Source organism: Rhinolophus ferrumequinum, chromosome 5 (genome assembly GCF_004115265.2).
Source record: "Rhinolophus ferrumequinum isolate MPI-CBG mRhiFer1 chromosome 5, mRhiFer1_v1.p, whole genome shotgun sequence".
Lineage (NCBI taxonomy): Eukaryota > Metazoa > Chordata > Mammalia > Chiroptera > Rhinolophidae > Rhinolophus > Rhinolophus ferrumequinum.
The window spans coordinates 8,394,526-8,421,161 of record NC_046288.1 but is presented as its reverse complement, the minus strand read 5'-3'; the positions used below and the strand labels follow the sequence as shown (position 1 = coordinate 8,421,161).

Genomic DNA, 26,636 nt, shown 5'->3' with positions numbered 1-26,636 from the left:
ATTGTAGACCAACATTGCCACCTAATGGTACGAACGCTTAGTCACGTCATATTTCAAGTTGGAAAGTGAAGAAATACTTGCCAGCTGATATTGATTGAAGAGACAGGCAACATGTAGAAGGGAAACTGAAGACTGTAAATACATAATGGGAACAGTTCAATGGATATGCTATTGATAGAGTAGAATAAATTCTACCATTAACGTACACCGACTGAGTTCTACGTGAATATCTGAAATGTCAAATTAACAAAAAGCTATGTTAAGTCATCTTATTATAGACAGGGGTAGAAAGCTCTGAACAATTCCAGTGATCTGGGTTAAGAAGAACTTTTTTTAACCGCATCTGGGTTCAGCAGTAGAGAGCTATAAGATTGATTAGCAATGCCTTCCACAGCTACGTTATCTGTCCCTTTTCTTTTCTAGAACCGTCTCCATTAACTCCTTCCTGGTTCTCTAGATTGGTGTTTCTCAAACTTTAATGTGGGTATGAATCAGCTAATGGTCTTGCTAAAATGCAGATTCAACAGTAGTTATGCCTGAGATTCTGAATTTCTAAGAAGCTCCCAGGTGATGCCCATGAAGGTCCATTCAACGTTTAGGCTTCCTTTTCTAATGTTACAACAATTTCCTTTGTTAATCACCCAGGAATATTATTACCTTCATCTCTTTTTCTTATTGCAGGTCGGTCAGAGAAGGAAGATAGGAGCCACTGCCATCAGGTCTCAATTATCAGAAAATTGTTTTATTATAAAAAATTCCTACAAAATCTAGTAATATACAAATATATACATATATTTATATAGTGAAGTCTGATTTGTAATACTTTTATCAATAAGAGGTTTCTCTCAACCACCCTTTCTAAGTCCTAAGGTACACAATTAATATCTTTAAAGTGACCCTGAAGCTCTATGGGATCCTAAGCTCCCTACTAAATTATGAAATAAGTAATATTCACTATAGTTTTGGATTTTACTTTATTGCATTCTAATTCTTTTAAAATAGTATCCTGAATGTGATGTACATGGTACTTTCCAGTTATTCCTCAACAATGTAAATTGCCTGCACATGAGGGACACTTATTCACTTTTATAAACACTATTACACGAAGGGAGGATATGTGGGGGGAAAAATCAGAAGATATAGATGCTGACACGTGACAAGTTTATATCTTTGCACATTATCCATTGTGGAAAATCCTAAGATGTGATGATTCTTTAATCATGGTACCTCACAGGTGAGTGCATGGGCCGTGTGCCCTGGACCAAAACATGTTTTCCTTAGGGAAAAATGCCCCAGCTGAATCTTCCTCTTCTTCCAACTCAATCACATCACCAAAAGGATCATGAGGCATATCCCTGTTAATAACCAGCTTTTCAGTCCTGTGTAGAGTCTGCGGGCCCTCTTTCATCTCCAGATCCTTCAATGGCTGAAAACTCTGTTTCAAGTGGTTTCAGAAATTTCTCGACTTTGGTTAATCTTTGCTTCAGTTTCTGCTGCATTGATTCATACTCAGCCAGGATCCGAGCAAACCTTGTTTGCAGGAGGTCTACTGACCCTTCCATTCGAGTGACCTTCTCCTCGAGATCTTTAGGATCACTTGCAGCCTTTGCAATATTTATATCCAGCAGACCATCTTTCATCAGGATTTGCTTCCCTTTCTCTTCTAGTATACCTTTGGCATCTGGGTACTCAGTTAGAGCTTCCATGAGGTCATCTTTTGAGAGACAGAACAGATCTGAGTAGCCAATGCTTTTAATATTGGCCGTTCTTCGATTGCCAGCTTTGCTCCCTTTAATGTTAAGGATGCTGATCTCACCAAAGTAGCTGCCGTCACTCAAAACCACAAACTGAGTGATTCCATCATCTGCTACCACGGCAAGTTTGCCTTCCTTGATGATGTACATCTCTCGTCCAATATCCCCTTTCTTGCAAATGTAATCCCCAGGACTGTAGACTTGGGGTTGTAATTTCAAGACCAACTCCACCAACAGACCAGCCTCACAGTCAGCAAAAATGCGTACCTTTTTCAATGTGTCTAAGTGAACACTGATGGCAATCTCTGCTCTGAGTTTATCGGGTAGATACTTCAAGACTTCTCTCTCATCAACTGTTTTTTTGTTGGTCCACAGATAGTCGAACCATTTAATTACTCTCTTTTCCATATCTTTGCTTACATTTCGAAAATGCATATATTGCTTGATGGCATCAATTCTTGCTTGAAATTCTGCTCTGGCTGCATTCATGTTGGAAATCATAGACCCTATGTTACCAACGATGGTAGCAAAAATCAATACCCCAATTAAGAAATCAACCACTACGAAGACATACTCAGAATCCCTCACGGGAGGTGGTGTTTCACCAATGGTGGTCAAAGTCAGTGTAGACCAGTAAAGGCTGTATACATATTTTCTAGCCAAACGGCCAAATTCAGGATCATTAACATCAGGGTAGACCCATGTATCATTTCCAAATCCAATAGCTTTGGAAATCGAGTAGTACACACACGCATTCCAGTGGATAATGATGACGATGTACATAACAAGGTTAGAAATCCTGAAGATGTTTGGGTAGTTTGTCCTTGTTTCTGTTCTCTGGAAGAACTCAAACATTCGAGAGATCCTTAATAGTCTGTTTAACCTAATTTCTGGATAGTTCCACCCCAGCTTAAAATACAGCAGATCTGTTGGTACCACTGATAGAACATCAAGTTTAAATTGTAAGTCTGATTTATATTTCTCTATGAGTTTAAGCTCTTCCTTCACCAGCAGTCCTTGTTCTAGGTAACCTAAAATTTAAAAAAAAAAATGTGTTTTTTCTTTTATGCCATTGTGAATTTTCCTAAAATAACTCTCAATGAACTTCGTTGAGTTCAAAGCAAGAACTCACTTTTAATAAATATGCTTTTAGCAATATAATAAAATATGAGTACCAATCACCGTAAAGCTATAGAAAATATTCTTTTGCAGAAATAAGAAGTAAAACTTTCTAAGTGCAAAAGTGAGAAACTATATGCAATGTATATATACAAATCTCTCTAAATCCAGTATCTCTATCCAGGCAAAGCCATTCCTTTTATGAAGTGTTCTTGGAAAGTTTCCTGAACACTCAAGCACTGTGATTACACCTCACATGACTCTCTTGACAGAATCCCAGCCCCACTCTTGAAGTTTGGGTATCTGCCCTACTGTCTGATTATACATATTTTTGCCTTGCTCATTCAATGTAAAGCACAAGTGTCCATCTAGGTTACGTTTTCATACCTCCTTTTTGCCATCCTCCCTTCCTTAGATATCTGGTATCTTCCCTTCTATGCTGCTACCATAGGCCTTGTGTATTAAACCCAGAATTTCAATACTCTGACACATACCACTAGGAAAAGAATTTGTTCCTCCTCCTAGACTGACTACGAGAGCTGCAAACAGTATACAACAACTGAAACATTGCTCCAGCACACTGATATTTAGAGAATGTCCGTACTTGACATAACAATACTTAAAAGCTATACCCTGTGTACACTGGTTACATTAGTATGTGGAGAGCAGTAGAGAAACAATGAGCTTATACTTGCTTAACAAGAATACCTCAAGAGGAAAGCTATCAGGATCCTGCCCCCTGGTAATAATGTCTTACCATGGACCACAAAGTAGAGTTAAGGATGTGCATACTGTTTCTTACAAAATTTCTAGTACAGCTCTGCTGGGTACAATAACATTTTTCCCCATGCTCCTTCAAGGTATCTTGCTGTTAGGTAGCAATTACACTTTCCCCACAAAGCTGACAGACCATTTCTGCTCTTTCTATATCTTTCACCTGGCATAAACCTAATGAACAAGATAACAGAGAAAAGTTACCTATCACATTCAAATGGTTGCTTAGTAACGTCCTTCTGAATCAGTTGGAGTGACCTAAGACTCTGAGTGGGTATGTAGTACTCTTGTTTTCAATTGTGCCTTTTCCTCTAAAACAGATTTTTGTGAGTTTATTTTGAAGAATGCTTGAATAGGAAATTTCAAATTGTATTACAGATGAAAGAATAAAATAGCAAAATATCCAAAGCTGAACATATTTACCTGTCCTTGTTCGTATAAACATATCGAGAAGATAGACTACATCTGACAAGTAATCCAAAAAGAGCCAATATTCTAGGTAATCAGCCTGAAGTTCATCAAAACATGCTCTGTAAAAGAAAAACTTTTATAAATAAAATGAAATGGGGGCCAATTTAAGTAAAAGTCCTCTTTATAATTTTTATCACGATGAGAAGTATAAGACTAAAAGGGGTCCTGAGAGACCATTGAATCAACCGTGGCTTTCCCAAATCTTTTCCCAAATGAGTGGTTGAAGTCAGTTTTCTCACACTTCTGAATTCCAATATTTTTTCCATTATACTAGTCAGCTTTATGAAAACATCAAATAAGGATAAATGGCCTCAAGCTAAAGTCAACTATGTGGGGTGATAAACATTAATAACCAGGTTCATATTGCACATCTGTACCCAGAATGCTTCAGAAAATGACACTGGAGAGCTGAGGTGTCTACGGCCTAAAAGACGGCCCACCATAGAAATGATTTGGGAAACACATCTTGCTCTATAACCACCTATGCTTGATCTTGGCAACATTTTTTTCTTATAGGCCAAGGAAAACATAAAGTTCCTCCCAAAGTTCTAATTCAATGACTGAGCAATCAGAAGTTTAAAAGTACTCCCCTCTCCCCGCAATCTCGGTACTGGATTTCGAAGTATATTGGGAACCAAAGCACCTACTCCTGATCTTATGAAAACAACTTGAGAATAATGTAGCATCTCTTTACAATCTGTGGTGGAAAAAAGAGGTACCATGTTTCCCTGAAAATAAGACCTAGCCAGACAATCAGCTCTAATGCGTCTTTTGGAGCAAAAATTAATATAAGACTTGATATCATATTATTTTATTTTATATTATATTATTTTATACCCAGTCTTATAGTAAAATAAGACCGGGTCTTATATTAATTTTTGCTCTAAAAATGCATTACAGCTGATGGTCCAGCTATATCTTATTTTCGGAGAAACACGGTATATCCTGAAGAACTCTAGGCCAAACTGTTAAGTCAATTAACTTGGAAACTAGAAGTGGGCTGAGATCCACAAAAGTATATAGACACCTTGCAATAACCATAGTCCAATTGTACATAACAGGTAAGGTGATGCAAAACAGCCAGTTATAATATGTGTTTCCTGAGGGATCGATAACCATGACTTCTTTCTTCTCCCTAGCAGAAATTAAAAACAAAGGGGAAAGTTATCAAGAAACAAGAACTTTTTTATTTCACCTATCAAATATAATTATGCCCATCACTCACAATTAATGAAATAGGAAGCTTACTCCGCAGTGGGAAGATGAACTTGGCATAAGTGCACTAGTCATAAGAAACTGTGTAGTGAGTGGTGGATAGATAAATTACTAGTCTTACATTAAACCACACATTAGACTTTTATTAAAGCCCTTGTTTCATTATGATGCTGCAGACACTTCTATCATTCCAGCCACAAAGAAGGAATCATGGCATCAATCATGCCAAACGCTGGTGGGAGAATAGCGGCTTTGCCACTCCCCCTACCAGGTAACAAAACAACCAGGAACGACACTGTAAGGGGGAAGCTCATAGCTTCTTTCTCATCTGTATGGAAAAAAGAACACAAGGTCGGACAATAAAGTTCGTGAATTTATTGCAACACTGTTGCTAACATTTTTTGATATCAGAGGGATTATTCATTATGAATTTGTACCAACTGGACAGTTAACCAAGTTTACTATTTGGAAGTGCTGAAAAGGCTGCATGAAAAAGACGCAAATGACTGAACTGTTTGATAATGCACCAGCTCACGTGGCACTGTCTGTCAGGGAGTTTTTAGCCAGTAAACAAATAACTATTGGAATACCCTCCCTACTCAACTGATCTGGCCCCCAATGACTTCTTTCTTTACCCGAAGATGAAGAAAATGTTGAAAGGAAGACATTTTGACGACATTCAGAACATCAAGTGTAATATGATGACAGCTCTGATGGCCATTCCAGAAAAAGAATTCCAAAATTGCTATGAAGGGTGGACTAGGCACTTGCATCGGTGCATAGCTTCCCAAGGGGAGTACTTCAAAGGTGATCATAGTGATATTCAGCAATGAGGTATGTAGCACTTTTTCTAGGATGAGTTTACGAACGTAATTGTCAGACCTCATATAACACAATCTAATAAAAAGTGCTTGTTCATAGCATGTATGAAGGATTAAGAGAGGCAATAGAGGGCAAGAGAAAGGGAGGAAGAAAATATATGGTCAAATGGAAATTGAAAAACAAAATTTCTGGTATCAAGCTTACATTTTTAAGTAATTTTCTCTTTATACAAACTTCAACAACTTTCTAACAGGTACAAATAAGTAAACTATTGTCTGGTAAAGAGTTTTTTCTATGTAAGTTTAGAAAACAATTTTCCCTTTAATAAAATGTAAAAAATATAGCTTTGCAAATATCACTCAGCCTTACCCTTGTGAAATTCTACTCACAAATGTTTGTTTTAAAAAGAATCTTTCAAATGGCTGGTGTTTTGATAGCATTTGCACTGCTCTCAAAATTAGACATGGCTTTTCAATGACACTTCTTTATTTTGGAGTATTTGCCATATGGTATTTATTACTCAAAAATGTTAATGAAATTATTAAATTCCTATTTCAATTTTAAAAATTGATGGTAAGATCCCTAGGAACTCAATTCTCTTTGGAACCTAAATATACCCCAGTGGTAAGTTTATCTTCATCAGTGCTTGGGGAAGGTAATCAATGACAAGAATGAAATTCTTTATGAGAAAACTAAGAATAAGGCTTCCATTGTTAATTTTAAGAAAATAAGAAACGAATTTAAATTCACATTTAATAACAACTTCTTTAGTCTTTACATAGGGCCTCTTTACTATAAAGTGTAGGGAAATTATCCCCGGATTTAAAACCCATCACAAATTAATTCCTAATTTCAATGCCAGTATAAATACTTACTCTTCTTTCTTATCTTTGTTTTTCTCCTCTTTTTTTTTCTTCTCTTTGTCCTTTTCTTTCTTCTTTTTCTTCTCTGGGTCCTTTTTATTTTCATTTTTATCACCTAACTTGCTGAAAAAATGAGATATGTAATTGGAATTAAAATACAAAAATTCTATGGGCAGAAAAATGTGGAAGTCTAACTTACCTCTTCTTTTCTTTTTTCTTTTTCTTTTTTTCTTTTGGTTGTCTAAAGAAGAAACAATATCTCTGTCACATAATCAAATTACATTCTGACTTCCATTCTTCAGTTCAGCCTTGCATTCAAAGACCTGCCCCTGTGCTCAGAAGCCAGAAATCTGGTTGCCTAATAGAGAGTTCTGCAAAAACTGTACATGCATCCAAAAATTCCTGGATAGGTGAATGTGGAAAACTGAAGAAAATGGAGGTGGGTAAAGGCATAAACCCAAGGAGAGAAATTTAAGAAACAACAGCCCCTGAAAGAGAGTGCTTTCAAAGTCTCAATGTATGTATGTATATATAAAATTTTAAATTTAATCTACTTGAGATCACTTATATTTATCCTTGAATAAGAGATTTGAAAAGTTCAAGAAAATGCCTTCCATTCTTTTTAGAGGGATGATGCTCAATGTATATATGTATATATAAAATGTCAAATTTAATCTACTTGAGATCACTTATATTTATCCTTGAATAAGAGATTTGAAAAGTTCAAGAAAATGCCTTCCATTCTTTTTAGAGGGATGATGCTGACTGAAGCAATTTTTATGGGTAGTCGAAAAGTTCTGTGGTAACACAGTGGAATCCTAATTCTTAGAATATTTTACGTGATTTGAGAACATTTTTTTTCTATATACAATTTCTTCTTGAATAGAGATTAAGTGATTAGAGGCCTCTTTCTATGACTGGTTTTCTCGATCAGCAGAAGAATGGATTCTGGAGTCAGAGAAATAGACCTAAGATTACAGCAGACCGCCATTGTTGGTTGGGATATCTTGGGAATATTTATTGTTCAGACATGAAAAAACAGGCATATCACTATCACTAGGATTGTCAGAGAAGGTTGTTAAAGGGAGGTAGGTTTAAACCTAAGCCTCAAAGTATGGGCAAGAGTTGGAAACGTTGGGAAGAGAGAGGATGTTAAAGGGAAGGAAGTTTTTAGGTGCAAATGTACAAATAAATTTCATCTGGTTACAAATGACACAGATGTAGAAAGCTGCTATTGCAGAGAAATAGGAGATAAAATGGACAACTGAAGTGGGGCTTGGCATCTAAGGTCGTCATGTACAAATGGGAACAGAACATGAAGTTGGAAAAGGGAGAATTTATAACTATGGGAGAACACTCCTGCGATACAGGATTTAACATCCTAGCATCAATATAGGAGACGGGGCGGATGCACTGCTCGGATGGCTCCTTAAAGTTCAGAAAAGATGAGGGCCCCACTAAGTGAAATGGAAATTATAAATTTCACAGCAGATGACAGAAGAAGGTATCAAAAAGACTCACAGAGGAGGTATGCCAACCTGGATATACTACATAAGGAAGATTAGCCCACCAGTGATTATGTTCCCTAAGAGGGCTCAGAGGATGCAAAAGTGACAAGGAATATGCTGGTGAGAAGCGCAGTGGTGCTGTCTTCTATGGGCCAGAGCTAATAGTAGGGGAGACTGGTACAAAACTGGGTTCCCTGAGCATGACAGGGATGACAGGATTTAGAAATAACAGAGACCAGTGGCAGTACTTACTCATCAAAAAGAGATGGGTTCCATAATTGTATGCAGGATTCAAATATATACACACATATACATACATGCATGCATACATACGTACATACATACATACTACTTTTAATATGAGTAGCTACATTTTCCAGAACTACATAACCAAACAACAAAATAACAGAATATCATTGCCATTGTATTTGACAGTTTGCCTAATACATATCAGCTGAATAACAGGTTCAGATATATTCCTACCTTTTTAATGGGTTTCTTTAAAAACAAGACCAATACAATGGTTTTCTATTGTAAATGTACTTACTGCTCCTTATTGCTGCTGTTGTTAACATTGAAAAGTGCAATGACGCCAGGCAGGTACTGCTCCCTGGGAAATGAAAAAATACCGTGAAATCATAGTAGGCACCATCCGTATCAAGTTCATGGTAAGCAAACAGCTTTAAAGAACAAATTCTTTTCAGTTTCTACTCATTACTAATGATTGTCTAGACAATTTTTGGAAATACAGAGCCTCCATGAAGGACCAATTGCCAAATATCAGTGCCATGAACCAAAGTGATTAATAAATACCTATTAATCAATGCTCACACAGAGAATCAGAATCCTTCTTGGCCTCTACTGAGCGAATTTGAATGCCACTACCTCCCAGCAAGAGACTTGAGACTTAGATTGTCAGGGAAGATAGGAAGAGAAGAGAAGGCAAATAAAAACAGTGGGAAAGCTTGAGGTGGTCAGTGGAAAGAGAGTAGAGAGGAAAGAAAGGAGGGAGAAAAAGCAAAGAAAACAGAAATATGTTTGATAGGACGGGCACCTCTGATCCGTACCAACAACACACTGCTCTCCACACCCTCGGAGTCGTGTGTGATGTTTCCATGACTGCTTCAATTCCTACTAAGGATTTTTAGCTTTTCTCTTCTAGCAACTCACTCCAGTGCTCTACTTCCCTGAAAACAGGGTCAAATGGAACACAGCATATTAAAGAATGACAGCCAACCCCTCTCACATACAATTGCTTCAGGACCCTGGAAAAAGGATCAGAGAGAAGGAGAAAATCAGAGAGGACTGGGGCATAAGGCTTCTGAAGAGACAGATGCATGTCTCAAGGAACATGATTAGCATGAGTATTTATGACTTGGAGCCCCATGGACATGAATAATCCTCAGGCAGTGGCAGTTTCCCAGAGAGAAAAAAAGGGTAAGGAACAGAAGTACCAAGTTTCTCCCGAGATCCTGCATAGTGGCTGCGGAGCAAGAGCATTTGCCAAGACCACTAAGTGGAAGGAGTAGAAGACCTTTCTTTCATATAAATAGTGGTTTTAAAACAGATATGAGAGAGATCACACTGCTCACCTCTGTGACAGTCCTCCCCTTCTGCGTGACTTGTTTCTAAAGGAATCCCTTGCGAGGGGGCTTTCACTTTCGGAGTCTTCAAACACAGAGGCACTGCCATCATCATCAGAAAAGGAGCTACGGTCCAATGGGAGGCAGAGATGAATTAGATCAATGTCCTCAACGGTAATGGAGGAACAACAGTTCCCATTAGGGGAAACACTGCCTCATCTCTTCCTCTTCCCTCTCAAACTAACACACATATAACAATTTTTAATTAGAGGGAACTGAGAATTGTATGGGATGCATAGAATGATAGGCACAATTTAGTAAGATGCATGTAACTAAGAAACAACTTTTTTGAGGTCTTCCACATTTCTATTGTTTGATGCTTTAGTTAATGTTAAGATTTAACATTAAGATTTCACAAATAGAAAATGCGATATCTGTGTTTTGGATCATATTATATAGTTGTATGACCTAACTTATAATAAAATTCCTTCCACTAAAAATAAATCAGCCACACGTATATACGGTCTATTCATTTATAGTGCAACCATTTTAAATTACACTTTTAAAACATGTAGGCATTTTATACAGTATTTTTTTTCACATTTATTTATGGCAATGTTATCCCTTTAGAACTGAAATGTCCCATGAGGAAAGATCTTGCAGGTGACTAAGGAAATATTTGGAATAGGGACTTCTAAATAATGGCCACAATAATATCTGTGATTACTTGTTATACAAGTTATGCTGTTCCAAAGGTTAAATAAAATCACTAAATTAAATAAATTATAAAGTGCAAGGTTACAAATTAAAAGTTAAATTGAAATTAAACGTAGTTAAATTTAAGAACTGTGGCTGGTATTTAAAAATGCATGGGAAAATGTATGGATTTACCTGCATGCTCCATTTTCCATCCTTCTTATTTCCTTTTCCGTGTCTGGTACAATCACATTGGGAATGTTTACAAAAGAGTGCTGTGTATTGATAATGTTTTTCTTCATGGTGAGTTTAAGATCTGGGGAGAAAGAAGGCTTTTTAGTAGGAAGGGTTTTTTTTTTAATGTGCTTACATATATAATCAAAAGTTTCACTCTACCATTCTTCTAAAGCTGTAATAACAGTATTATTTGCTGTTATATGTGGTAATTATTCTTTAATAGAATGTAAACATGACCTAATCCCTAATTACCACTACCCAGTGTTTTGTGTCTGTTTTAAAAATTCAAGAATATAACAAAGGTATTGAACTTTTTTTTTTTAATTTTGGACTTATCCAGTTTTGAAATTTTCAGGCAATGTAGGTGTAGGACAAAACTACAGGGATGTCGCATACACATCAAACAATTAAGCAACGATAAAAAGCATTAAAATAAAATACCAAAATGGCTGTAATCATCTGTGAATTTCTAAAGGAATCCAAAAGAAAAGGGTGGGGGGCATTAAGTGGTATTCGCTGTGGAGTGAACAAGGATGCAACTGATCCACATTTTTAGCAAATCCCCTAAATCATTGATACATACTTTGAGAAACACTCCCTAACCTCTAGTCAGGGTATATTATTTCCTAAGACCTGGTGGGACAGGGTCGGCCAAACATCCAAACATCGATTCACTTTCCAGTTGCTTCCAGTGCGTACCATGCTCCCATTACTGCTGTTTACTGCACTGCCTTCTTCCCCTACTTCAACTGCCCTCAGAGGATGGTTTCTGGCCACAGTCCGCAGAAGGACCCTCATCCCCAACTCTGAAGATCCGCACCTTGACAATGCCCGTACCCATGACAAAGATGCTACTCCCTGCTGCTCCTCTGCCTGCCTCCCAGTGGTCCTGCCTGCAAAGTGGAGAATGTTCCTCCTCCAGACCCCCCACCCCCACCCCCACCCCCCACCTCCACTCCCACCCCCCACCCCCATCCCCCACTCCCACCTCCACCCCCACCCCCACCGGGGCTTTGATGACGTGGGCCTGGATGGGCCTTCAGCTTCCATGAGTCACTGCTTCAAAGAACATACCTATCTCCACAAAAACCAGCACATGTGAGGCACCCCTTGAAGGATTCCCTAGAAAACACTGGGAAGACGTTTTAAGGTGGTAAATTGGAGGTTCTGTGTGCACGTGGGCAGGAACAGGAATTACATGCCATTAATGACCTGCAAATTTATTTGGATCCAAAGACTACAGTGGGCCCAGTGACCGTTAGGTTACAGAATCATACGCATTCAAGCACGGCTGCTATTGCAGGTACCCAGCGATATAGTTGGATCAGCTGTTTATGGCCAGCATCCACTTCTGATAATAAGTGTCCAACAACTGTAACAGTTGTTAGTATTTTTACTATCACCCTTCCTCCTTATTTTCTAACAGTTTTCTGTATATGCCTTAGTGCCTCAATTAATTTATGAGTTCTTAGAAATCAGGACAATTTCTTAAAAGATTTTTTTAATCCCTCTTAATATCTATTATGATGCTATATAACTAGCATGTGCTTGTTTACTTAGTTACTAAACCAGTTCATTAATGGTATGTTATTTTAGAAGGTTTTCCATTTATTACATACTTTTAAAATGGGAATGGTGTTTTCTAATTAAACAGAATATGGATAATTCATATAATAATTTTATGCTATGAAAACAGATTATTCCTAAGGTACAAAATGGCATTCTGGTTGCAGTTCCCAGACAGAGCCAGGCTGTTTCACACAAATGTGCCTTTGTACGTGCACTCCCTCCATCTAGGCAGTCCACCTCCCTTGTGTCCCAGAAAGGTGCTAGCTGTTGCAAAAAGCCAAGCCAAGGTCTGCTCCTCATCGACTCCCTACTCTTGACTGAGCTAACCACATCCTTCTCTTCTCTGTCACTGCATTTTGTACATAGTTCAGTTATTTTGCTCTGTGGTAACTAGTTGTGCACATGTCTTTACAGTGAGGCCGTGACCTTCTAAGGTGAAGGCCTTTGTAACCATAGCAGTACACATAATAGGTACCCGATAAAAGCTTAGTAAGTGAACAACTCTCATTTTTATTCATTTAAAACTATATTCACACGACACCTGAAACTAACATAATATTGTATGTCAACTCTAATCGAAAAATAAAACAATCGTTTTTTAAAAAAAAACTATACTCATGTGACTTTTTGTCAGAAGTTATGAAAACTCACTGAATTTACAATGATTTTGAAAAGGTTCTTAGCATGGTAGACATGGTGGGTGGGCAAGCAGTATCCATTCTTCTCTTCTTCTAGTGTGCTTTCATGATTGGCAAAGACTGGAAGAGCAGAAAATCTACATTTCCCAAACTCCTTTGCATTTCAGGCCCTGGGTTAGGTCAATCAAGTTCACTTGGAAATGAATTTGGATCTAAATAAATTTATATATCATCAATGAAACTTTGTAAAGTGGAAGTGACGTGAAGACAATAGTTCTTCCATCTCTGCCCTGGCTGCCAGCAAGAACAGCCAGAGAGACATCGAGTTTCCGGAGCTATCAAATTCCTGTGCAGTCACCAGCTTTCTGAGTGCCAAAGGCAAGCAAGGTATCCAGTTTACGCTGGTGTGGCACTAGCAGAAGCAAAGTGGCTCTTGAACTAATAATTGCAGTGGAAGTGGCTTCCTAATCCCTGCCTCACACTTTACATGGCACATTGTTGAATAAACAGTCCAGTGGGGAATTCTCACTGCCCACCTTCCAGATTGTGAGAGAGAAAGAAACTGCCCTGTGGATCATTTCTGGGATGCTGTTCTGGGGTCACGCCCAGAGTTTCTGCCTAGGGCCTATTGTTCCAGCCCTTCCAATGACTGTATAAGGACCTAGTTTGCAGAATTAAAGCGCTTTCTATTTAAAAGGGCCAGTGTGCAGTTTGGTTTCTGCAAAATAACAGATTCTTTTCCTGATTCTCAATACATGGGGTGCTGTGGAACATAGAAGTGGTTGTCAAAAAGAGAGGAAGGAAGTGGAGGAAAAGGACAGAGAGGGAAATGTAAAAGGAGAAAAAGAAGAACGGAAAGAGGGAGGGAGAGAGAGGGGTTATGGAAAGCAAAAAGCAGAGAACATTACCCAGACTGCTGTTGTCTGGAGAAATTACAGGTGGGATGGTAATGGCCAAATCACCTTTTTTGACTTGTCACCCGTAGTTCTCTTACACAGGACTATTTTTTTCTTACATAATGGACCATTCTTGATTTTTGCTGGCATTTGAGGGTCCACATTATAGTAAATTCCGGAATTGATTGAAAGTTTACATTAGCTTAACCTTTCAAGACAGTGAGAGTATTGTCTCCTTAAATGTATTCATAAGTCTTTTATTGAACTCAGCAAATATCACTGTTATGTGCACCCCAAGTTTACAAGCACTAAAGGAACTTTGAAGAAAAGTGAGCTTAGCAATGACACTTTTTGCTTTTTTAGGATCTCCCACCAGATATAAAACTGACCAATGTAAGGAGTACTGAGATTTCTAAAAATCCAGGAAACTTGATTAGCTGTTGCTATTCCCCTATTTTGTAAACATTTGATCGTGTATCAGGCAGGTGTGTTTGTGATATATATACACGCACACACAGAGGATGCCAAAAAATGTATACACATTTTCAGAAAGGAAAAAACTGTATTAAAATTGTAATACTCAATATGTAACATTAACAAAAAATGAACACAAGTCATTTGTATACTTTTTTTTGGCACCCCCGGTATATACATATATACAAATATATATCTTTGTTTAATAATTCCTTTGCTCCTGCTGTAACCTTGACATGGAATTCTTTACTTTTTTTGTTCTTCCAGGAAAAATTTCGTTTGCCCTTCAAAAATCAGTTCACAGGTCACCTCTGTGAAGACTTTGATGACTACTTAGACACAAGAATTCAACACACTGTCCTTTTGTGTAACCATAGTTCTCTATCTCTTTACACACACAGGCTAATACATAGATACTGACATGTCTGTCTCCCCTACAGACTGTAGGCTCTGGGAAAGTTAATCCAAAAGCAGGATGAACACAAACTTGACATGAAGCTTTGTAATGTTAAATTGGTATAAATCCAGCATCAACTCCTGTGTACCTTAAACATAATTCATTATTATAATGAGTTTAATTTTTCAATGAAGTAGGAGCTACAAAATAATTTTTTATTACAAAAATAAAATTACTTGCTATGACAGACTATCTTGATTGCTTGTAAGAATTTAGGAACATAAGGAAGAAAATGCTTATGAAGAAAATGTTATGTGATCAATTGACAAATGAAGCATGGAAATTAGGGAGGGAGGAGTTGGGGAACTAGACAGAGAGAAAAAGAGGTACGAGTCACTAAGAAGAGAGTTGGGGACAATTATGAGTGCTGACGCCTGACAGCCTGGGCTGCCTCCTCACAAAAACTGTTGTGCTTAATCAGAGGCCTAGGAAATAGCATAAAAATCTAAGGAAACTGGAAATCAATAACAACAATGACAACAGTTATTGGTAATTAATTAATAGGAGTCTTTGTCTCCCCAAGAAATTGTCAGATTCATTTGCTGCCATATTTCACTTTGGGAACTTGAAAATATTGTGGCCTTAGTGTGCAAACAAAGTAAATTTTAGTTTTAAAAGGAAAAGAAAAGAATTTTAACACCCACATAACACCACCACAAAAATTAATTCAAATTGGACTGTTAGAGAAAAAAGTATTCAGGACCCTTGTTAAAGATGGTAAGATAGACTTTATTCAGGGAAGACTGCTACAATGGGGTTTTCTAGTAGGGGAGAGAGACTGAGTTCAACTCTGAATACAAGGACCAGTGGAGCTTTATAGCCAAGAGCAGGGCAGGGAGTGTCAGTGGATGCAAAATAGTTACTAAGAGGAAATGTGAAGGCTAGGGGTATTTTTGGTAAGCTGACTCAAAGGGAAGGATTCTTACGAAGGCAGGGCCACGGTGATAAGAGCGATAAGAGTGAGGAATGAGGAATTTGATCAGATATCAAGGTTGATCAGATCAAGTCTGGAGGATTTTCACTAAACTGACTTAGCAGGATATCCTGCTAAGCCCAAAATAAGTGGGTCAAAAACAGAGTTCAAAGTCAGAGCCTAGTCAAAAAGAGGATTCAAATGATCCTTACTCAAGTTTGGTCTAAGGAAGAGGGTTGTCAGGGTCATAGACTTAAACATACAAGTTAAGGTTATAAAGTTTCTAGAAGAAATTATAGGAGAATATCTTCATGATCTTAGGGTAGCCATTATTTCTCAGAGAGGACACAAAAAAGGCACTAAACCTAATAAGAAATTTCAATGAATTGGATGTCATCAAAATTTTAAACTTTTGTGCACCCCTATGTTTATTGCAGTGCCCTTTACAATAGCCAAGGCTTGGAAGTAACTGAAATGCCCATCGGTAGACGACTGGACTAAGAAACTGTGGCACATTTATACAAGAGTATTACTTGGCCATAAAGAAGAATGGATGGACCTAGAGAATATTATGCTAAATGAAATAAGTAAGTCAGAGAAAGACAAATATCATATGATCTCACTTATATGTGGAATCTAAAGAACTGAATACATGAGCAAAGTAAACAGAAATAGTCCCAGAGATATAGAAGAAAAACTGATGGTTGCTAGATGGGACGGGGGTGGGGATGACGGAGAAGGAGAAGGGATTAGAGAACATAAATTGGTAACTACAATATTGCTATGGGGATATGAAAGACAGTTTGGGTGATATAATAAATAATGTTGTAAAGATTTTGTAGGGTGTCAGATAGGCACGTCTTATTAGGGAGACCACTTCAGGGATGATGTAGATGCTTGATCACTGCAGTGAACACCTGAAGCTGAAGCTAAATAATATTATATATCAACTATAATTTAATATATATATAGTCACAGGATATGGAGTACAGCGTAGGGAATAGAGTCGATGGAATTGTAATAGATATATACGATGTCAGAAGGGCAATAGATTGGGGGGTCCACTTTGTGAGGGGTGAAGTGTCTAACTATTACATTGCTTTGTACACCTGAAACTAATAATAATAATAATAAAATTTTAACTTTTGCTCATCAAAAGACAGGTAAGAAAATGTAAAGGGAAGCCATTCAGAAGCATATTCACAGCATATTTATCCAAAAAAAATATCCATAACATATTAAAAATTTGTATAAATCAACAATAAAAAGAAAAACTACCAATAAAAATATGGACAAAAAACTTGAACAAAAACTTCCTTAAAGGAGATATAAAAATAGCCAACAAGCACATAAAATATAAAATATGAAAACAACCAATAAGCATATAAAAATGTGCTTAACATCATAAGTCATCAGATAACTAAAAATTAAAACCACAATGAGATATCATTTCACACCCAATACAATGGCTAAAATTTAAGACTGACAAAACCAAATGTCATTCATATCTCTCTCTGGTGGAAGGGAAGATGGTACAACCTCTTTGGCAAACTGTTTGGCAGTTTCTTACAAAGACAAACATACACCTACTCTGTTACTCGGTAATTCCATTGCAGGTATTTACTCAACAGAAATGAAATCATATGTACACAAAAACATTTGTATAAGAAATTTTATAACAGCTGTACTTACAGAATGACCAAACAGGAAGTACCCCACACTTTCAACAGTAGGAGAATGGATAAACAAACTGGTTTATACAATGCAATAAAAAGGAATGAACTATTGATACTTACAACAACATGGATAAACCTCAAAACCTTATTTGGAGTGAAAGAAGCCTGATTCAAGAGTATATGCTGTACAATTCCATTTATATAAAATTCAAGAACAACCCAAACTATTCAATGGTGATAGAAATCAGAACAGAAATTGTCTGGAGCGGGGTGAGTTCTGTGAGAATTTACTAGAAGGGGGTATGAGGGAACTTTCTAGAATGCAAGTGGAATGTATACACTGATCAAAAGTCTCAAATTGTGCCCTTAATATATATGCATTTTGCTATATGCAAATTTTACCTCTATTTTTTAAAATACAAGAAAAGATATCATAATCAAATAGGAATGAAAAAATTTTTAACTTAAAAATTAAGTATATGTAATGTGATGATAATATTCTTTAATGTAATAATAAAAGCAACCATTTCCTGGACTCTTACTCCATACCAGACATAAAGCATGTAATTCTCACTACAAAATTGTGAAGTAAGCATTATCATCATGTTCCTACGAAGGAAAAGGGATTCTGGCATTCTGAAAACATACTAAATTTGCCAAGATCAAATAGCCAGAATGTATACAAACAGCAGATATACGAACCAAAGTACGCACAATGCCGAAATCTGTGGCTTTTACTTCTTTATTTCACTGATTCTGAGTTTGCCCAAAATCTTTGGTACTAGAACTGAGAAATCAAAAACATATTTGAATTTTAATCTTAAATTCCTCATAATTTTAGTGTACAATTTCAGTAATCCACTCGTATTTTTTTACTGTATTTTACATCCCATGACTATTTTGTAAGTACCAATTCGTACTTCTTAAGCCCTTCACCTTTTTCACTCAGTTCCCCTACCCTCATCCCATCTGGCAACCATCACTTTGTTCTTTGTATCTATGAGTCTATTTTTGTTTTATTTGTTCATTTATTTTGTTCTTTAGATTTCACACATAAGTGAAATCGTATGTTATTTGTCTTTCTTTGTCTAATTTCACTTAGCATAATACCCTCCAGGTTCATTCATGTTGTTGCAAATAGTAAGATTTCATTCTTTTTTATGGCAGAGTAATGTGCTATTGTATATATGTACCACTTCTTTATCCAATAGTCTATTGATAGGCACTTGTGTTGTTTCCATATCTTGTCTATTGTAAATTACGCTACAACTAACATAGGGGTGCATGTCCTCTCAAATTATTGTTTTGGATTTCTTTGGATAAATACCCAGAAGTGGAATTGCTGGGTCATCAGGTAGTTCTATTTTAAATTTTTTGAGGAACCTCCATATAGTTTCCCATAGTGGCTGCACCAATTTGCGATCCTACCAACTGTGCATGAGGGTTCTCTTTACTCCACATCCTCACCTACACTTGTTGTTTGTTGATTTATTGATGATAACTATTCTGACAGGAGTGAGGTGGTATCTCACTGTGCTTTTAATTTGTGCTGTCTTGATGATTAGTGATGTTGAACATCTTTTCATATGTCTATTGGCCATTTGTATGTCCTCTTTCGAGAAATGTCTATTCAGGTCCTCTGCCCACTTTTTAATTGGATTGTTTGTTTTTTTGATGTTAAGTTGTATGAATTCTTTATAAATTTTAGATATTAACTTTGTTCTTTCTCAAGATTTAAGACTTGTAGCTGTGGCTATTCGGGGTCTTTTTGGTTCCATATAAATTTTACCATTATTCTAGTTCCGTGAAAAATGCCATTGATGTTTTAATAGGGATTGTATTGAATCCATAGATTGCTTTGGGTAGTATGGACATTTTAACAACGTTAATTTTTTCTTTCAGTAACCCACTTTTAAATTTGAGGACGATGGAATCTCAAGGGGAAAAATTCATCTAAAAGCTACGTGTATTATCTGCCTAAGCAAATAACACTAAATGTTTTGACTGAAAGAAAGAATTGACACGTTTAAACATAATATTTGGATTTTAAATTGAGCTACTTTTTTGGTGTCATTTGGTTCGTATTACAAGGTACTATGGCCTCTGCAGGGTAGAATCATAAAAACCCAGAAGCAGTTATAACTCCAAATGTCAGTTAAACCAATCTTCCACCTGAGACAGGAATGCCTCCAGATTGTTCCTGATAAATAGTCACCTGGTCTCTTTTTGAACATTTCTGGTTCTTATTCTGGAATGGGCCTTATGAGTAGCCCATTCCATTGTTGGGCAGCTTTGTTCTTTAGGAAATCCTCCTTTACTTTCCTGAATAACATTTGCTCCTCAGTCTGTCATGAGGATTAAGTGAATAAAGAACTTAGCATTCTGGCTGGCATGTAGTCAGAACCCAGTAAACAGCCACTTCTATTACTGGTTTAAAGAGTATATTCCTCATAGTAGCATATATTTTTGAGTTATAACTTTTTACCAAAACTATCTTAACTGATACCGAGTATGGTTCTTGGCCTTATGAGAATGTTTCTAGAGGTCCACTCTTGAGCATGGTGCCAACTGTTGTTTTCAGATAGATGTTTTATTTATGTTTGGGAACTCTCTTTTTATTCCTTTATCACCAAGCTTTTTAAAAATTAGATATTGGAATGAGTGGTGATTTTTTTTTTTATTAAAGGCTCTTGGTTTTATAGAAATTATCTTATTTGTCCTTTGACTATTAATATGATGAGCCATATTAATAAAATATTTTAATAATTATGGAATAAACCCTTTTTTTCTTTTAGGAACTTTATGGTTTTAATTTTTCCAATACAGTTAATGATCCATCTCAAATTAACTCGGCTAATGGAATGAGGTAGGGAACATTTCATTTATTTTCCATTTTTTAAAACGGGTTTCCTAATACATTGGTTAAAATAACTTTTAGTTTTTGCCAAAGTATAAATGGCATTTTATTGTTGTTTTGTGCCTTGATGAACTCTTGACTATTTTCCTGGATTTTCATATTTCTACAACTTTGACTCAGATTTATTTCAATAGCCAACCCCAAAGGCAGACTTCTTGACTTGGGCAAAATATCTTGTTTTCTTTTTGAGAGATGTAAAACTGCCTTAGCAGGACTGATCTAGTGATCTCTGTGTCAATCAAGATTAGGAAATACACAGAAGAATTATTGGCAACCATCAATCTGTTTTAAATTAGTAAGGATTTAGACTGACTCATGAAGCATTAAGATGGCCATATTTGGGTGAGGTTGCTCAACTAGAAGAGGTTGAATTTTACAATATAGGTTAAAACATAGGAAAATACTAATTATACCAAATACTAACAGTAGTGTAATAACTGTGAGCTCTGAAAACCGTAACCTATGCTTCCCAGGGAAATAAATGAAACCTGTTTAAAATATATTTAATATAAATAAGAACAAAGGATACATTTCAAGGAAGCAGCTTGTGCTGACAAGTTAAACCAAATTACTTTGGCGATTTTGCCCTTAGTTTTCTATGACCTACAAAAAAATAGGAGCCATCCACATGATGTCAAAATCTGAGTTCCTCAGAAAAGTCTCAACCGCGTTTTGTTTTTCAGGGATTATACTGTACATAGATGGGCTCAAGCTTAAGGAGAGTCAAACACCCACATTCTTTTTGAAGGGTTAATGTCTGAGAAAAGTGACTAGTTAAGCAGCTATAATAATTCCAATAGAAAGTATATTTACATTTTTCTAATAATACGATTCATGTAATTCTTTATGCCACATAAATCCAGATATTTGGATATCACACATTTCCAGATATTTGGCTTCCATATGCTCTGTAAAAAGATCTTCTTTTTCTCCGTTATTTTGCTGCCAGTTAGTTTCTTCCCATGACCTCTAGTAATTATGTTGTGTCATTTGAACTTAGAACACTAAATAATTTTTCCTCCGTTCTCCCCATTTTCTTTTCTGACAAATGTTGGAATAAACCCTTCTTGATCATAGTAGATTCTTCTTGTTCACATGCTATTGGATCCTAGCTGTTAATATTTTATTTTGAATTTTTGCCTTTGTATTAAAAGGTGAAATTAGCCTATAGTCTGGGAAAGGATTGTCAGTAATTGTTGATTTTTCCACATACTTTTCAACCTTTTTGGTATCATAGGATTGTTAATAAAACATCTGAAAAGAACCAAAAGATTCTTCTTTTAGAAAATTCATTGCTTTACTGGTTTTCCCAAACACTTATCTTTGAATCAAAATTAATGAATCAAAGGGACACAACTGCTTTGGAAAGCATATTTCAGTTTTCAGTTTTTCATGAATCACAAAAATTCCTCAATTAAGTGAGAATGTAAAACACTGCAAAGCAAATTGTTGAGAGAATCTTATGGATAATGCAGGCAAAATTAGTATGGAACATGAACTATGAATGTCCAGGAAGCAGTCTATTCTATTGAATGACATCAGGCTCTGACTTGGGTTCAAAACACGGCTCTATCACTTACTAACTGAAAAAACAATTCTAGTAGTTTTTTAAGCTTGCTGAACCTCAGTTTTCACATCTGTAAAATCAGAATATCTTTTATATTAAGTAGCAAAAATGTTATGTTGTATACCCCCCTCCACACACACACCAACACATAAACCAACATAATTAACTATAGAGCAGTGGTTCTCTAAATTTAGTGTGAATGATAGCCGTGAAATTTGTTTAAAATGCAGATTCCAGGGCCTTGCTCTCAGAGTCTGAATGAAGTATGATTTGGGACACTTGAATCTACAATTTTATGAAGCACCATAAGTAATTCTGTTTTAAGCAGTTTCTGAATCACATTTTTAAAAACATTACGCCATTGGCCATTGTTGCCCTGTCCCAATCACAACTGTAGTTTTGAATACAGTAGTGGGAGAGATAAATGAATGATCAGGAAAAGTTTCAAGGCTGCTGTTACCTCTCTGACTTTTCAGATCCACAAATCGGAAACCTTTAGGAAAAACTCTTGAAGACAAAACTCCCGAATGATTATTATAACAAAAAGTCAATTTCATAACTTAAGATGAGAAATATAGGTTTAAATTTGTAACATAATCAATGAAATTCACTATATTAATAAAAAAATGAGATAAATTATATGATCATTTCAATAGATGCAGAAAAAGCATTTGACATAATTCAACATGTATTCATAGTAAAAACTCTTGCAAACTAGGAGTAGGAAAGAAATCTCTCAACCTGATAAAGAGCATGTACAAAAGAACCTACAGCTAACATCATAGTTAATGATGAAAGGCTAAACATGCTCTCCCTAAAGTCAAGAATAAGGCAAGAATATTCTAGAGGTGTTCAACATTGCGCTGTAAGCCAAGAAAAAGAAATAAAAGTCATCCATATTGAAAAGAAGCAACAAAACTATTTGCAAATGACAACCCTATGTAAACACCCCTGAAGTATATTTGCAAATGACAACCCTATGTAAACACCCCTGAAGTATATTTCAGGGGTGTTTACATAGGGTTGTCATTTGCAAACAAAGATTTTATATATATATATATAAATATATGTATATATATTTATATATATATATATATATATATATATATATATATATATAAAAAATGAACAAATGTTAAGTGAACTTAGTAAGGTCACAAGATAAAAAGAATCAATGTAAAAAATTAATATTATTTCCGTATGCTAGCAGTGCATAATTAGAAAATAAAATGGAAATGCAAAATATACATACCAAACGATTAATCCAATTCAATAGATAAAGAGCATGTACCATTTACAAAGTTCTCTGCCAAATGTTAGGAAGAAGCCCAAAGAGGATTACAGCCATATAGAGCTTATATCTCGTAGCAGGGAATAAGACAAGAACACCATACGGAATGAATGATTTGGGACCCATCGAAGGGACTAAAATAAGTATTTGTAATTGTCAGTCACCTCTTCTCCAATTTCTGAGATTATCTTTTTTTGGTTTCAAAATCAGTGGATATTTTAATGGTGTTATATGGTATTATGAAAAAAATATGATAGCAGGAATAACAGATATTTTTTCAATTCAAGGGGAGTTTCAAAAAAGAAAAGAATCCTTTTCAGCTAAATAAAGAAAGAGGTTCATGAGAAAGATGGCACTGTACAGAATCATGGCTTATAATCAGGGTCCTATCAGAAAAATGGCCAAATCAGATGGCTCAATAGTGAGAATTTAATACAGAGAATTAATAACAAAGGTGTTGGAAAACCTAAACAGAGAAAGTGAGAAAACTTAGAGATGAGCAAGAACAGGGCACAGCTACCACCCCTAGAGCAGGAGATAGAGAGGGAAGAGAAAGCTTATTGGAACCTCAATCCAGGGCTGCCCAGCAGGAACGGGATCAGAGAGGGAGAGACTGTCCATGGAAGATGGAAACACTATGGGAGATGATGCCAGAAGCAAAGCATGAGTGAGAGAAATGCCCTGAATTCACCTTTCGTCCCCTTCTCCCATACTCCATCTTCCACTGGTAACTCTCAGTGGCTGACCCTAAAACAAAACCAGGAGGCCGTGGAGCCTGGGGAAAATAGGTTGCAGGAAAGAGTGGGCAAAGATCTAAGAGTAAGCGGAAAATGAGAGACATGTGTGAGTAGGATTTTACAAGTGGGAATGGGCTAGAGAAAAGACGTTTCTTCCTGGGTAAAAGGGAATTCATGATAACAGTCACGGAGGTGAAAGAGGAAGCCTATCAGGAGAATAGAGATTCATCTGGTTTAACTGGAGAACACAGAAAAGTAGTGAGAAATAGGCATGGAAAAGTAAGAGGATTTTGTCAAAATAGGTACTCATTCTTCATTCTGCAGGAAATAGTCACTGAAGATTTTAAGATATGAGAATGACATTATCCCAATGTACTTTGCGAAAATTAATGTGGTATCAGAGTGCAGGATATATTGAGTTAGTTGCATTATAAATTCTTGTTATCGAATCTCAGATCGTCCTTTAACGTTGCTCATCAATCCTTTTCCTACATCCACAGAAGCTGTTCCTAGCGCCTCTCCATTAGTCTAAAACCCTACTTCCAACCCTACCCTCAAGAGATATCCCCTGCTTTACTGGTCCATTCACTGATAAAAAGAATTGTTGGAGGAGTGAGTCAAGTCTTAGTTACCAGTCAGCACCCTCAGCATATAGTGAAGAGGTGTGCAGGTATATAGACATTGGCTACTGAGCTGACTTAGAATCTGGGAGAAGAGTCTGAGGCTGTCAGAAAACTAAATTAAGACCAAAAAAACTGCTTGGTGATTATAGTCTTTTGATCTTTTCATCCTTCCTTCCAGTCTCCCTTACCTCCCACCAAAAATATGTATTCAATACCTAATAGCAGCAGGAAATGTGCTAAGTACTATGAATACAGAGATTAACAAAATATATAATATGTGGGCAGCCGGTTGGCTCAGTTGGTTAGAGCGCAGAGCCCATAACACCAAGGTCGCAGGTTTGAGTCCCACATGGGCCAGTGAGTTGCGCCCTCCACAACTAGACTGAAAACAATGACTTGACTTGGAGTGGATGGGTCCTGGAAAAACACACTGTTCCCCAATAAAAATTTTTTTTTTAAAAATTATACATATATATATTTATTTATTACATGTCTTCAAGAAATGCATATTATAGTTAATAAAACAGATAAGATATTTAATAGATAAGTAACAATTTTGAAGGTTATCTTAGATGTTCCCATAGAAAGCAAAGGCACACTCAAAATGGAGTAATTCCATAAGAGATGTATTTCCAAATGGACTATTTACAAAGGCGCTAGTGGAAAGGATAGTGTAGTAACCTGAGACTAGAAGCGGCCAATCAGTTACCACCCCTAGGCTCCAAACACAAGAAGAGAGAATGGTGGGTCACTCCCTTGCAGGACAGGGAGTTATGCAGAGAAACTGCCCATGAGGCAGTGACTTATCACCGACAGACACAGCCAGCACAAGGCAAGCTCACAGGAAGAACACCACCAGGGCACTCAATATCTTGACCTCATGGCTCCCTAATGTCCCCCAATCTCCTTCTGAGGTTCTGCACTGAATGACCTCAGAGAGCGTGTGGATGCTTCCATAAAGGGCAGTTCTCTCCTCCAGAATACAGAATAGAAAAGGGGTGTGTTATGGATTGAATTGTGTCCCCCAAAAATGATATCTTGAAGTCCTACCCCCCAGTACCTTAGAATATGACCTAATTTGGAAATTGAGTCTTTCTAGATGTAATTGAGTTCCAGTGAGGTCTTTAGGGTGCACCCTAATCCAGTATGATTGATATCCCTATAAAAGGTGGAAATTTGGACACAGAGAGACATACACAGAGAAGAGAGACTATGTAGAGATACGCAGAGAGAACACTATGGAGATGAAAGATTGGAGTGATGCGTCTACAAGCCAAGGAATGCTTGGCGCTACCAGAAGCTAGGAAACAGCATGGGACAGATTCTGCCCTCACGCCTTCAGAGGGAGTATGGCCCTACCAAACCTTAATTTGGCACTCTGGCTTCTATAACTGAGACAATAAATGTCTGTTGTTATAAGCCACGAAGTTTGGATTAGTTTGTTACAGCAGTCCTAAGAAATTAATACAGGGTGGAAAGGTATCCAGGGGGTCAAACAGCTGATATCAAGTATGTAGAAGTAGGTCAGGGCCAGGGGTTGCTGTGGGAGCCAAGAGGAGATGCACCTAATTCTCTGCAGGGGACTTGAGACAAAGCTTCCTGAAAAGGCAGGGCTAGAGCGATCTTGGACAAAGAGCAGACACCTGCCAAGCATATTACAATGTGAAACAGGATTCCAGGTGGAAGCAGTAACAAGTACAAAAACAAAACAAAACATAAAAGCAACAGAACATATGAGAGAGCATCGTGCCTCCAGGTAACCACAGCAGATCAACTCGTGGAGAATAGGTGAGTAAATGACAAGAAAAGAGATGGAGAGGAAGGCAGGGGTTAATT

General features: G+C 36.8%; 1 protein-coding gene across 1 annotated transcript in view; it reads right to left on the bottom strand.

Annotated features, from left to right (window-relative positions):
- Window positions 1-966: 966 nt before the first annotated feature.
- Window positions 967-26,636, bottom strand: part of CNGA1 (cyclic nucleotide gated channel subunit alpha 1) — a 71,405-nt gene continuing 45,735 nt past the window's right edge. Inside the window, exons 3-10 of the mRNA XM_033106532.1 lie at window positions 11,001-11,121; window positions 10,119-10,235; window positions 9,074-9,136; window positions 7,218-7,259; window positions 7,031-7,141; window positions 5,146-5,253; window positions 4,071-4,177; window positions 967-2,785 (exon numbers count right to left, since the gene is read on the bottom strand). Coding sequence (XP_032962423.1) covers window positions 1,374-2,785; window positions 4,071-4,177; window positions 5,146-5,253; window positions 7,031-7,141; window positions 7,218-7,259; window positions 9,074-9,136; window positions 10,119-10,235; window positions 11,001-11,107 — 2,067 coding nt within the window. The 5' untranslated portion in view covers window positions 11,108-11,121 and the 3' untranslated portion in view covers window positions 967-1,373. The remainder of the gene's footprint in view (window positions 2,786-4,070; window positions 4,178-5,145; window positions 5,254-7,030; window positions 7,142-7,217; window positions 7,260-9,073; window positions 9,137-10,118; window positions 10,236-11,000; window positions 11,122-26,636) is intronic.